Here is a 14,399-nt window from a genome sequence, read left to right as displayed (position 1 = left end):
GCATGTCCTGACTTGAATAAAATGCAGAGTTTCAATGAAAGTGGGACGGGAGGGATTCTTGAATAAATAGCGCTTTGTAGTTAATGTGCGCTTCTTTTTCTTGTCTAGCTGCCATTTATGGCCTCTAGTAGACAAAAATTCAACCTGTGGCTGCATCCTGCTGTAAATATGGTGAAACACATTTGTACTGACGTCTGACTACTGTTCATTTGAATACTTGTAATATTGTAATATCGCCCTCGTCTCTTCACTGTCTTAAATGTCAAGAGAGCTTGCGCGCTTGCCGTCTTGCTCGGGGAAGGAAAAAAAAACAAGGCAACGGCCTTTTCTCCCTCTGCAGGTTTCGAGGCTCCCTCATGCCTCCCTGTCTTCCACATGTAACAATGGGACAGGTGCATAATGGCTGTCGCAGCTGTCAAAGCCTCACCTTACCGTCATCCCATCTGAGTGCTCCTGCACACAATTTGTGGAGGCACACTTTTAATCGATAGTTACTCCGTTGAAAAGGGAGAGCCAACAGCCTACTGTATTTCCTCAAATAATGGTCGCCAGGCGTGTTATTCACTTCAGATGAATGCCTCCCTCAAATAGTCACCGCTCCCAATTGAATGCTGTTGCTATTCAAAACAGCAGCACTGTAATATGTAAATCCCACAAGTCAAAGGAAATGCAGTTAAATGTGTAAACTATTTGATTTATCATGTACTATGTAGCGATGGCAACGATTGGTGTTATGATGGAGATGTTTTCGCTTCACAATGTTGTGCGTCCATTTTCGAGGAAGCTACGCATCCTACGGGTTACACCCGGACAGCCTCAGTCACTTCACTTGCACTGCATTTCTACAGAATTGTCCTTTTTACCCCCTTTGCGTACATATTGAGTATGCTAAATATACAATTAAAGCCCTCCCTCCCACCAACTTCAGTCGAATAAATAAACATCCCCAGCAAGTGTATGTGCAAAAGTGGTATATGGCACTCAAGTTCACCTACAAGCACAATGTTGAACATGCTTATTTTCCAGTTTCTACAGTTACTTCATTCTGGCGCTCAGCTTAGTCGTTTCTGTCGCACAGTATAAATAGGCTCCTCTCTCCTTGCTACATGGGTAAAGAAAATTGGCAAAAAGTGGATGGATGAATAGTTGGGAAAAGATTCATCAATGATGCTATATCACCATTGTGGGCGTGTCCAATCCTTAGTGACACCAACGTGCAGTTTTTTAAAATTTTTTTTTATTCCAAAGTCAATGTATCCATTGGTCTGTTCCACATCTTGGTTATTTCAGGCACCAGCTGTTCTGTGCGTCTTAACCTGTACATATTTCATTTAAAAAGTGAAGCACCGACATGTTACAAAGCAACAGTACAACAACTAGCAGCACCACACACGGGAAATGACATGAACTAGGCACCGTGTTATTGTTTTGCCATCCATAATTTATTCATGACGTCTCATGGGAGCAGCACCAAGAGCTTTTTATTTTTTTATTTTTATTTTTTTACCCTTGCATGTCAGCTGTAATGACCCAATCCTGCTTTCTCCGTGTTGCCTATTCGGTCGTGTACATTTTGAAAGGGAACGGAGTGCATATTCATCTAACTCCAAACAGATTCTCGCATTCCATCAACGGTGCTTGATACATGCCCAACGTCTTACCCACTTAAATGTCACCGTTTTGTGGTATTATTTTCACGTGTTTTTAGACAAGCAGGTGTGATGTAGCGTCGTTCATACATTCTGCCACAGTGAAACCACTTTGGTCGCTTGGGGTGACGTCACTAACCCCAAACAGATTCTCTGGAAGTGGCTTTATCGCCACCGTGTGTTCAAAATCTGGTACAACACACATTACTGTACTTTTAATAATAATTTCTCATTTCCTCCAAATAGTTGTGGTGCATAATGTTTATTAACTTCTGCCGGCATAATCTTGCTACGATCGGTTTCTCAATAAACGCTGCTGATCAGTTACACGGTTTTAACTTCCCCCGGTGCGTCTAAAAATTAATTTACGCTTGTCATTCCTTACAGATAGATTCATTTTAAATGCACATCATGACAATTAGAAATTTGCAGACTCGCTCGCTGTAACGCAAAACAGGTGCGTCGTGATTTGGGTTGTAGTTGTATTTCATTTATTTTTCGTATTGTTACTAACAAAAAGGGCGGTTTTGAGTGAACATTAATTTTTCCAGCCCAATTTTCAATGTGGCTCTTGACGGCGCCTGTTGGCACGCACGCGTGCAAATGCTATGCAGAGTACGCGCTCGTGTCCGCGCGCGTACACGGACGTTATGACGTCACCGCTCTTCGTGTTCCGGGATCATGGCGGCGCGCGTCGCGTTTCGTGCAAATCGGTGTTGCTTGTAGTGGGACGACGTGAGGCCAATGCTCGTCCGGTCGCGTGTTTGACATGGCGGCGACGCTGCTACTTCGGTCGCTGCTCCGGCAGGCGAGCAGAAAGTACAGCAAGGTGCGCAAGTGTTTGCTTTCCCCGCTGTTAGCACGAGAAGCTAACGTTAGCATGCAGGTCGCGCTGTGATGTCATTCAGTGTGGCCAGCTGCACTTTGTCGCTAAGACAAGTTTACCACAGAGGACTTTTTTTTCCCCACTGTCATGTGTTTCTAATATTACAATCACACGACTGTTTAAATTTACATAGCAACTTAGCTTGATTTAAGAGCTCGCAGATACGTGGGACAAAAAGTACTTTTGTTTCTCTTGAGACAAACACTTTTGACACTCATAGCATCGTGACACTGATATTTGGCCAAGTTGGTGTTTACTGTTTCGAGAGCACTAAGGTATTTTTGTAGCGGCTCCTAAAATGAATACCACAAATTACGTTAGTGTATTGATTCTTCTGTATCCGTGCTCTTCATTTAATAAATATGCATTTAGTATTAACTCTAGTGCTAGAATGTTGATTACTCATAATGCTCCCACCTTCTTTTTTAGACGAACATGCAATGTGATGCTGTTGTGGGCTGTGAATATTACTAGACTTTAAAAAACAGTCGTTAAAAGCCCAGGAATATTTGCAATACATTGAAGAGAGTGCTGGATCACAAAACTGCAGTTTAATAGGTTTCAAACATATTGCACTTTGGTGAATCTTTTCCCTCCAAATTATTAGGTAATTTGGGTTTTATTTGAGGTCAACTATCATTAGGCAAGGACTTTGGTGCCCAATAATTCTGCTTATGCAAGAAAATGTGTGTTGCATTTTTTTGGGGCGTCTCGTGTGTATTCTAGTACAGGATATAAAGCATAATGTACTCAAACTCTGTTTTCATCGGCAATAGAAAAAAAAGTAAGTTCTGTTGTAATATAATTATTGGTACTGAACTACTCTAAATCAGTGATTAAGTCCAGGAATATTTACATCAAACAGATTGCTAGATCAAGTCATTACAGTTTAGTAGGCAAACTTGGCTTTATTTTAGGTCAAGTCCAAAGCGAAGTCCATGCAAGAAAATGGCATTTATAGCACTGCTGTTGCATTGTCGTTTTGCAAGCTGTTGCATTGTCTTTTCCTATGTTCTGCGAAATATATCTAGATTGAAGGATGTCAAAGTTAGGTTGGAAAGTACAGTTTAGACTGTTTTGATTGCTCAAAGGATTTCTTCATGTCACCCTCTCATATTACCATTTCTGTCTTCAGACATGTCCAGCTTTGCCAGAGCGAGTGCAAGTCTTTGAGTCTCTCAGGGAGCAAAAGGGCAACAAGAGGAGAGTTGAGGAAAAGCGCATCAGTGTCGACGTAGGTGGCGGCCCGCTTGTGAACGGAACCGCCGGGATCACAACGCCGCTCTCGGTCGCACAGAGTGTTCGGTGAATGCTCGAGCTGCACACATTTTTGGGGGTGTTTATTTTGTATGCACTTTGTTGATCTCATTCCCTCTTGCAGTGAGAAAGGAGCCTTGGTGTGCAAGGTGAACGGGGAGCTTTGGGATCTTGGGCGTCCTCTAGAGGCTGACTGCCAACTACAACTTCTTGGCTTTGATTCACTTGAGGGAAGACAGGTACAAACATTTGCATGGTATAGTTCTGTGCTTGCGAGTTTGCCTTTTCACAAGATGTCTGCGTAATCCACTACATGCAATATGTATTGCCATTTTCTACTGTCATCTCTACTATATGATGTTGTGAATTTGTTAGTTAACAATCGCTAATAGTAGTTCAACTTGTTAACTATGCAGATTTGTTGCCTTTGTGGTACGCATGCCAACATCCTTTTTTTTCCTTAGTGGTACTGTTTTTCTGTTCAAAATGAGTTTTGTTCTTACCATTACTGACAACAGATGTCGCTGTTGTCCACTAAAATCTCATCCTCCAACCTTTTACACCCCAACAACTACTTAGAAACAAGAGCGGCCCAGATCTACTTGTGCTTTATTTCTATCACTGGTATAATTTACTCATCTTGTTTTTACTGATCAAATCTCCATTCAAACTCTGGACGAAATGGCTTTGATGTGGGATGGCTGTCAATTTCAAATGTTCCAGTCTAGTGCACCTTCATGTCATCCAGGCAGTCTGGCGAACAGGAGCATGCGTGCTGGCTGGAGTGCTGCAGAGGGTGTTTGGTGCCAAGGTGTATCGCCAAGGAGCGACGGAGTTCGGCCTTCACTGTGATCACGTGTTGGACAACAGGTCAGACACTGGCCGCCAATAACAAACAAAGCCTAACCGCCCCCGCGTTCCGTCCTGCGTATTAAATCGACCCACGCGGTCCCGGTCCATCCCTCGTCGGCGGCAGCCAGTCGGCGTCGAACGTAATCTTCACGCCACGTCACCCGATGATGACCGTTCGGGTCAAGTCCGAAGTGACTAGCTAAGTTTGTTTAGGCCAAGATGGCGTCGTCTTTCAGCATAACAATATCCCGCCAAGTTGACCATTCTCCCTCCAGCCGCATCTTCACGCACGCAGGGGCCCCCTGACCTACTTTCTTTTCGCGTCTTGAAATTGGAGCCCCTCTTTGACATTCCTCCTTCCCCTGTCAAATATCTGTTTGTCTTTTGATGTTTCACCTGCGCCCTTCCCTCGCCGACAGCGCCGCCTTGTCTCTGAGCGACGTGGAGGAGCGATGCAAGGTGGCCGCTGCCCTCAAGGTGCCTCTGACCAGGCTGCAACTCGACGCGCAAGAGATGAGTGAGCTCTTCCAGGTTAGTAGCACGCGTGTGCTGCAATTTGTCACCGATCCATCATCCTCACAAGACAAATGAACACCACTCTCAAATGCAATGTTTTTCTAAGATGAGCAGGAGAGGAGGGAGGGAGGGAGGGAGGGAGGGAGGGTGGGGAAGCAGCAGTAAAACAGGCCAAAATTCATATGTCAGGGTATAAGGCAGGACATTGGACATAAGTGCAGAGGACCTGTGACATTTGATGAGCCTTTTTCTTATGTGTATTTTTTTCTCAGGATGACATGCTGACATTGCGGCTTGCACGAGAGCAGTTGAACGCCCTCACTGCTACGGTATACAGGCACGTGCGCACACACACACGGGCACCTAAAGTGTCCCATATACACACTGGAAAAGGGTCTTGGAATGGTTTTGTGTGCCACAGGTGTGGAGACATCATAGCCGTCTGTAATGGGCCCCTCCTCCCACACACTGGCCTCCTCAGGGTGTTCAAGATGCTCCAGGTGAGTGCGCGTGCGTTTTCGGGAGCCGCTAATCCTGCGGACGGGTCGCGGGCATGCTGGGGCCTATCTTGGCGGTCTTTGGGCAAGAGGCAGGGTACACCCTGAACTGCTTGCCAGCCAGCCAGCCAGTCGCAGGGCCGGATTAGTGTTGTCATCTACCGGTTCTGAATTTGCCATCGCGGCTATTGATTCCTATTAACAACTCAACCTGGAATGCTTTGACAGTAAACCGCAGGTGTAAGAATGGGCCGTACGTGATAGTTTGAGCATAAAAACAATGGATTGTAATAATAATACAAATAAATGAATACATCATTTCTAATTGAAAAATATATCTTCTAAAGGTCTCAGTGTGTGAAGTTGTGGTCAGGACATCAGACCAACTGAATGTTTGCATGTGTATATTTTTGTAATTCCACCATGTTCAAAATATTGTTCAAATAACGCCGCTTTGAGCGTTGCAATCAAAACGTAGCCTTACAAGTGAACATTTCCCAATGTTAACGCTCTTATGATTGAACTGAAAAATTCAACTGTGCGGGCCAGAATAAATAGTCGAACGTAGAAGCGAGTTTTTGTGACACGCTAATCAAGTACAGTGTTAAGCTTTGCTAATCTGCCAGCGTGTTTGTTTTGGCCCATACATGTGGAGGGCTTAATGCGGCTGTGTGAACGGAATGTTCCTCGTGGTTATTGATCCATGAGGGAGCCGTTTTCCATACTGGCCCGTCATCGGGCTGACTGCGATTCCACGGCGGCAGCAGCAGGATGTTGTTTTGTCAGAGGCCACTTTCCTGTCCTTAGCTCTTACAAACACACACATGCGCGCACGCACGCACACACACACTTTCACTGTGGCATCCACTCTGTGACTGGCATCGCTTCGCCTTTCCTCTTTTGGCTGAACTGCGCTCTTCCGCTCCCTTTCGCCACGTCTGTACGTAGACGCCAAGGTTTTACGTCTGCTCTCTCTCGCCCCTGCCGCAGCTGTCACCCCTGACCCTGGCCGATCGGAGCGAGTGCCCGGGTTTGATGCGTCTCTTCGGGGTGGCCTTTCCCAGAGACAAGGAGAAGGACGAGTGGGAGAGGGAGCAGGAGGAGGTCCGCAGGAGGGACCACAGACGAATCGGAACGGTAAAACTTGTCAAACGTGTGGAATTGTGAAAGTGTTGATCTGATAGGACTCTCTTCTTGAGCAATCGTCATCATGATGACTTTTCTGTGTCATCGTTTTGCAAAAAAGTCACATTTTCCAATGGATACGTTTTTGTGCTGAGAAAAATGAAAACAGCCCACCGGTTCCAAATGAACCGCACGTTTGGCTTTCGATGGACCCTGGTGCCTTGTGATACAATCCGCCCGGCGTTTTTCGAGATACGAGTCGTCATTAACGCAATTTTATGCTTTGATTTGCAAGCTCAAACTTGAGCTACGAGGGCAGCATCTTGGCAGTGAACTGAACTCGCTTTGACAAATAGTCAACAGTTCTTCAAAGATGCCACTCCCATTCAAAGTTTACTGTCGCTCTAAAATACAAAACAATTGTACCTTGTGTAATTAAAACGACCAGATGGCTTGGCTTTACTAAAGTCCACTTAGCTTAATGCTAAAAAAAGACAAAAAACGGCAATGACATGCTAATGCTGGCACCCGTAGTCGCGGGTATTTGATTTATTAATATTTACACATACTCAACCGTTCTAACATTCATATATCCTTTCTCCTCTGCATCGAATGACTAAATTGTGCCAAACTGGAAGAGCTGAAATCATGAAATCCGCTTTCCCCGCGGCAATACGATTGCCTGCTACTTAATGGCATTTCTGGTCCTTTCTAGTGGGCAAAGAATATTTGAGCTGATCATATCTCAAGGCCCCACTGCATACAAATACTTGGAAGCGGCAAAATAAAACATCTGAAGCATGTTGCTGGTATTGCGTCATGTTTTCCCAGGAGCAGGAGCTGTTCTTCTTCAACGATGCGAGTCCCGGAAGCTGCTTCTTCCTCCCGAAAGGAGCCCACGTGTACAACACCCTCACTGACTTCATCAAGGTGAGCTTCTTTGAGGCTTTATTGACTGCAAATCTTGCAATAGTGCCCCCTGCTGTCGCATTCCACTGTTGCAAGCATTGCAAACCAGGATGCTTAACACCACATCCCAGAGGGCATTAACAGTCAGGATATTGTGCTCGTTAGTCTGCGTTTATTGCTGCGCGCTGACACTTGACGCACGTCCTTGCACTCTTTGTGACACGCACGCACGCACGCACGCATCCTTCCTCGGCCCTCTGACAGAGCGAGTACCGCCGGCGAGGCTTCACCGAGGTCATCACACCGACTCTGTACAGCACTGCATTGTGGGAGCGCTCGGGCCACTGGGAACACTACAGCGACAACATGTTCACCGTCACCTCGGAGGGCTCTCGGACCTTCGCGCTCAAGCCCATGAACTGCCCCGCGCACTGGTCGGCACGCGCGCACGCACGCGCGCGCACACTGTTGACGCTCAGCGTGTTAAGACTTTTTCCGTCTTTGCATTCAGCCTGATGTTCGAGCAGCGCGTGCGCTCGTGGCGGGAGCTTCCCCTGCGCTGGGCCGACTTCGGGGCGCTGCATCGCAACGAGCTCTCCGGCGCTCTGGGCGGCCTCACCCGGGTCCGCCGCTTCTGCCAAGACGATGCCCACATCTTCTGCGCGCCTGAGCAGGTACGTCTTGGAGCATACTTAAGTGTTACATTGACAGTGCGAGATCAATGCCAGCTGTGTTGTAAATGTCCGTCCTCGCCGCAGTCATTTTCAGAGTAAAGAAGTAAATACAAAGTAGTGACGCAATTACAACGGTGGTAGGAGTTTTTGGAAGTACAAGCCGTCATTCAAGTGATTTATTTTTTTTTTGCTTTGAGATACAGGCGCTAACCTCGACACTTTACAAAAAGCAGCAATTTGGCAAATGGGGAAAATTTCTTCACAAAGCTCTTCAAGCTTTTTAATGCCGCTCCCAGTTGAAGTTTGTTGCCAAACTAAACAGAAACCAAAGAGAATTGGACCATGTGTATTTCAAACTAGCGTCGCCGTTCAGTCCACTAGCTTAATGCTAACACAAAATTGCATCTTTGTTGCATTGCTTTAAACCTCAAAGCAATACATTGAAAACAAACACTGCAGCAACACATAGACAGTCAATATAAAACTAGGTGAGATGAGACGAATTGAGTTGTCTCAACGAACCCCACTTGAGTTCTAGGCAGCACACGCATCGCTGCAATACGATTGATTGGCTTCCCAAGGACTTCCTTAGGCTGTGAGAGATTCATAACGCCTCGAACAAAAAAAAAAAGAAGAGAAAAATGAGCAATTGATGCCGACCCAAAAAGTTTTGTAGATGCCTCAAGATAGCGGCAAAGCACTTTTTTGGGAAAATTACTCAAGGAAATTGCCTGATGAAAATTAAGTCTCTTGCCAAACATATCTAAAGTAAATAACTAAAAAAAAAATAAAATATACCAGCAATGTGTTTGTCATGAAGTTTCCCCATTTGGACATAACATTTGCTGAAATAATCCATTTTAAATGTTGTCACAAAAAGCTTTTCTATTCCGACACAGCCTGTAAATAGAGCACACGTGGGATCATATTACAGCGATTAGATGGGCCACACGAATAATTGCTGAGACATTCCAGCTTGCTAAATGCGGCGCTTTGTCCTGATCCAACCTCACACTTCAACATGTGCTGCACACGGCGTGTAATCTTGCTCCCCCACAAAGTTCCCATGACGCTGCGAGTCCAAGTAAAGCCCCCATGATGATCTCCTGTCGGGCCGCACAGATCTTGTGACCGGGCGCATCACCACGCTAACCTCTCGGATACCATTTTAATGTCTGCGGCCGGTGGGCGGCGCGCCAGTGTGGAACGTAACCCTCCGAGCGTCTCTTATTGACGTTAACGCGTCCCCCTGTTGCCCTCTCGTGATGTTTTTTTTTTTGTCTTCTTCATCCCTCACAGCTGGAAGACGAGATTGTGGCTTGTTTGGACTTTGTGAGGAGTGTTTATCAAGTGTTTGGGTTTTCCTTCCATTGCCTCCTGTCCACACGTCCCACTCCCTGCCTCGGGGAGCCCGAGCAGTGGGAACACGCCGAGCAGGTATGCGCTCACTCAAAGAAAGAAAGAAAGAAAGAAAGAAATTGTGTCTAATTGTGTTGACGTCAAGTCACAGCTACCACAGCAAAACAAGCATGCAGCACTTTGCGGAGAGCTGCCTTATCAAGCTGCTGAGCAGATGTCTATCTCAAAGCAGCAATTAAAGCGCATTCAATTGAGTGGGATTAAATGCGCACACGCCCTCACGGGGCGACGTGATGATCAAACTGGGACTCGCTCACAGTCTCCGCCGCTGTTTTTGTTTGTGTGCGCAGCAGTTGGAGCGGAGCCTGCAGCACTTTGGTGAGCGCTGGGAGTTGAACCCAGGGGACGGAGCCTTCTACGGGCCAAAGGTGAGTGAGGCCGTCAATCAGAGGATGGATCATGTTGGCAACAGCGTTACTCCCCCCCCCCCCCCCCCAAAAAAATACAAATAAATACTCCTCTTGGTAGAAAATATGCATCTGAAAACATTTGAGTGGACCCTCACGAATGCTATTTCTAGGAAGCTCTCAGCACTTAGTTTAGCATTACAGGCTACAAGTGCATGAAAGGCTCCAGGTTCTTAAAGTTAATGAACATCAACATTTTCAACAAAGTTCTGCAAAAGTCAGTGGGAACACTGCGTCTGTAATATTTCAGATGTGTAAAACAGCGATAAAGTGGTGTAACGTGTGGTAAAAGTATCAATTGAGACGGAAGTCTATCGCCACGTTATAACGGTAATGCGACGGTTCACAACGTTAGCATAACGCAAACATTCAGGCGTCAAACCGGCGCTCTCGACCCCTCCCTGCTAACCGTCAATTCTGAAATATTATATTTGCGGTCGAAATGTAGTTTTGACAAGGGGACGTTTCCAAGTGGAAGTGTACACTTTTCTACTGAAAGATCCTCACCGCGGACGTGCAAAATGCAGACTTTGCTCCAAGTTGTTTGACGTAACCCGCGTGGGAGAAGCGGCACAGGTAAAGCAGAGCAACTAGAAAGCAAACGATTTGTATTTATTATGCTGATACCACATGAATACATTGAATTGGGAAAGTAGGATATTGTATTCCCTTTTTTGTTCTCCAGAGGTCATGTTTTAATGTTATTGTTAACTGCTTTTGCAATTATAACAAGACAAAGCGTATCAACATGTGGTTGTGGTTTTTTTTTCGAGGCACAGACTACAATTTTTCAGATGATCACCTTGTTTTGTTTTTTTTTGCTTTGTGCACCTCAATTTTCTGTGGTCTGGCTGAAATGTGTTAATTTTCCGGTCTTGGAACTTAAGTGAAAGGTTTTGGAGAGTTCACTGAAAAAAGTCATGGGAAAACGATTGCTAAAAAGTATGCAAAGCCTGGAAGTAGTCATGAGCTCCTACCGCTCAGGTGCGTGCACCAAGACTTGAGGCAGGTCAAGTCCGGGTGCGCTTCGACAAACAAACTCCAAGCTCCATTAAAAACAAACATTCCTCCCTCGGCGTCCAGTTCGGGCGTGTTGGCGGCAATTAGCCACATCCGCTCCTGTCTGGTGGCAGCTCATTTTATGAGCGCGTCGTCCCACACCTGTGAGGCTGCGCTCTAAAGCCACACCCCCTTTTGCCAACCCCCAACGTGACTTTGCAGATCGACATCCAGATCAGAGATGCGATTGGCCGACAGCACCAGTGCGCCACCATCCAGTTGGACTTTCAACTGCCAATTCGATTTGACCTTCAGTATGTGGGGTAAGTGCTCCATTCTCATATCTATGATGGTGCACTTATTTCCCTGTGGGACCTCTGAGATCAACTTGAGCTCTTTTTTTTTTTTTTTTTTTTTTCTCTCACGTCCCAGGCGAGATGGCCAATCCCATCGGCCGGTGATGATCCACCGTGCGGTGCTGGGCTCGCTGGAGAGGATGATTGCCATCTTGGCTGAACACTTTGGAGGGAAATGGTGAGAGCAAGATGGAGTCAGGTTGTTGTTTTGAGCGGATTTGTCAATTTCAGTGTTCTTGTTCTTCCAAAGGCCGCTCTGGTTGTCTCCGGCGCAAGTCATGGTCATCCCCGTCGGGAGCAGCTGCGAGTCCGCCGCCCAGCGGGTCAGTAGCAACCGGACCTTCTCTCGCTAGTCGTCTTGGGGTGGGGGGGCCAAGAAAGCACAAGTCCAATGTTTGTGTTGTCCCAAGTTGGTTCAGCAGTTTCGCGAAGCCGGCTTCATGGCCGATTTGAATGACGACGCCGGCGCCACCTTAAGCAAGAAGATCCGCTCTGCTCAGCTGGCGCAGTACAACTACACGTTTGGTAAAGGCCGCCGACAGCGCGGCCCCGTTGACGCATTCACGTGCGACCGTTTTTTGCGATGACGAAAAGGTTTTTGCTTCCAGTGGTAGGCGATCAGGAGCGTGAGAGCGGCGCAGTGAGTGTCCGGAGTCGAGGCGGCCGGCAGCTGGGCAGGAGACCCGTCGACGAGGTCCTGATGAGCCTCTCGCGACTACGAGACTCCAGGAGTAACCGGGACGACTTTTAAAGGGCACATAAGTGACATTCACAATCAAGTAACACAACCGGACTTATTGTTGGCTGTATGAGCGCATTTGCTAACATATTTTTTGCAGAATATGTTCTATGCAGGCCCACTAGTTGAAACAAGGCAATATGATTAATAGAAAAATGAGTTAAGCAGCAAAATCCACCCGTTTTTCGCCATCTCAGGGGGCGGCCATTTTGTCACTTCTGTCGACCGAAAATGACATCACACTTGCTCAGGTAACGACCAATCACGGCTCAGCTTCAGAAAACCGGTGAGCCCCTTTTAACTATGGTAAATTCATACCTGTGGCTGGAATTTGAAAAGCCAAATTTGCAGTCCGATGCCAAAATGCAGGCCAGCGATGTGCGGCGCACGTCTTAAACTATTCCCACTCGCGCTATTCCCACCCATATCCTCTTTTTCGAAGCAACCCACTTCTTCCTTGACTGTTTTATGGTTGTATGAACGTGATCATGTGCAGCCTCAAAAGCTTATACAGGCTCGTCGTTTAACGTCGCAGGGCGCCCGTTGACCAAATCACTGGGCGCGCGCTCGCCAGCCGCCAATTGTTGTTCTCTTATGATTGTCCTGTGCAAAGTCGGGTTTGGCCGCATCGCGCGTTGCTTGAAGGCTGAACTGTGTCTGACGTCAATTGTGTCCAATTGTATTAGATAAGGCTACCCCCTCAAAACAGACTCAGGGGGGGAAGCGGCGTGCAAACAGCTCTAACTCTTGCTCCTTTGGATATTTGGATGAAATCATGTCATGGAAATGGGGACTGTTTTTAAGTTGTAATATATCTCAATAAGACATCTGCAAACTATTTGTGAAAAAAAAAAATAAATATGCATGTTTCACTCAAGACAATTGTCGAATGTAACCAATGTTTATTTGGTGTGCTTGCTGCCCTTCAGCTGGGGAAAAAAGTGCAGCTTCAGTTTCCAATAAAACTGCATCAACTTTTTTTTTTTTTTTTTTTTTAGGGGTCCATGAATGTTGCTCGCTCGTAAATCTCAATGCCGTTGTGAGGTCACTGTCGGTGATTTGTTCACTAAATATGTCCCTCCCCCTCTCACTTAGGCTGTGTCATGCGGTGAGAATAAAGAACTGGCTTACCTTTAAAAGCGTGGAAGAAAGGGAGGATGCCGGAGAGGAGCATTTGACTAAAATAGGAGTTGGAGCAACAGCAGCCGGCGCGGTGTGTTTTCATGTGTGTTTTGGTGGAAACTGCCAAGTCAAGGTACAGGTCAGAATGATTGAATGCTTCTTTCTTTTTTTAATTGAGGGAGGGCAACAGGATGGAAAAGACATGAGTCACAACACAGGGGTGGACAAACGGAGCAGATTTGAACAAAGCCTGCTGTGGAAAAATCAGCAGCGTGTGCGAGTGTGTGTGTGTGTGTGTGTGGAGTTGTTCCGGAGCGGAAAGGATCAGAATGTGTGTGTGACACACCTGAACACTTTGACCTTCATTTGACGCAGATCCAACTCAGCACTAGAGACTAAATTTAGGCCCTCTGTGGAGTCTTGGGAATTCCGCTGTGTACAGTGGTGCCTCGAGATAAGAATTCACTTTTAGCGAACACACTTGTAACCCAAAACATGTGGGCCGCATATGATCTTTCCCCATTGAAATCAATAGAAATGAAAATGTGTTCCAGCCTCAAAAAAAACCCAAATGCTATTTTGTGTTTTTAATAAGGGAAAATGGCATTGTTTGTGCATCACGATCAACACTGCAATCCAATTTAATGTGCTACTACTTTGGGTTCGCCCACCTTGGCAACCAGAAGGCAGCAGAAAATCCGCATGCAGACACAAACAAAGAATGGTAGGCCTACTTCTGAGTTCTCAGTAATGGTAATAAAAGCCTGTGAGTATTGTCATCATGTGTTGCTCCACCATTTGTGGTCAAATATAGGTTGCTTCTAAAATTGTGACTATGGATGCAAACTGTTAGCATGTGTGACGTTGGCATTGTTTGTTGCCACTAAGCGAAGCGGACTTTCCTCAAGCAGAGCTTTGTGGTTGTTGGAAATACACGAGATTTCGGTTGATGTTTACTTTGATGACACAATAAACTTCAAGTGGGCGTGGCA

General features: G+C 46.2%; 2 protein-coding genes across 7 annotated transcripts in view; both read left to right on the top strand.

Moving 5' to 3' along the window:
• Positions 1–3,818, top strand: part of rprd2b (regulation of nuclear pre-mRNA domain containing 2b) — a 20,055-nt gene extending 16,237 nt beyond the window's left edge. Inside the window, exon 11 of the transcript XR_015087802.1 lies at positions 3,671–3,818. The gene's annotated coding sequence lies outside the window, so the exon portion shown is untranslated. The remainder of the gene's footprint in view (positions 1–3,670) is intronic.
• Positions 2,170–14,399, top strand: tars2 (threonyl-tRNA synthetase 2, mitochondrial). Of its 6 annotated transcripts, none has more exons than XR_015087806.1 (20): positions 2,170–2,478; positions 3,671–3,840; positions 3,917–4,031; positions 4,541–4,662; positions 5,064–5,175; positions 5,433–5,497; positions 5,582–5,660; positions 6,648–6,794; positions 7,614–7,712; positions 7,956–8,125; positions 8,203–8,365; positions 9,665–9,802; positions 10,075–10,152; positions 11,413–11,513; positions 11,623–11,724; positions 11,797–11,869; positions 11,957–12,071; positions 12,155–12,325; positions 13,381–13,498; positions 13,586–14,399. XR_015087806.1 is itself a non-coding variant. In XM_086037630.1 (19 exons), exons 1-18 carry the CDS (start codon positions 2,419–2,421, stop codon positions 12,295–12,297), a joined length of 2,052 nt encoding a protein of 683 aa, XP_085893756.1. In that variant the 5' UTR covers positions 2,170–2,418; the 3' UTR covers positions 12,298–12,325; positions 13,381–14,399. The 6 variants fall into 6 exon arrangements, 2 of the variants coding, with proteins under 2 accessions (XP_085893756.1, XP_085893754.1); XR_015087805.1 differs by having other exon boundaries at positions 2,173–2,478; positions 12,155–12,536; XM_086037630.1 differs by having other exon boundaries at positions 13,381–14,399.

This window comes from Filicampus tigris, chromosome 8 (assembly GCF_054856515.1).
Source record: "Filicampus tigris isolate MCC_2025a chromosome 8, RoL_Ftig_1.0, whole genome shotgun sequence".
Taxonomy (NCBI): domain Eukaryota; kingdom Metazoa; phylum Chordata; class Actinopteri; order Syngnathiformes; family Syngnathidae; genus Filicampus; species Filicampus tigris.
This window is presented reverse-complemented; position numbering and strand designations above follow the sequence as displayed.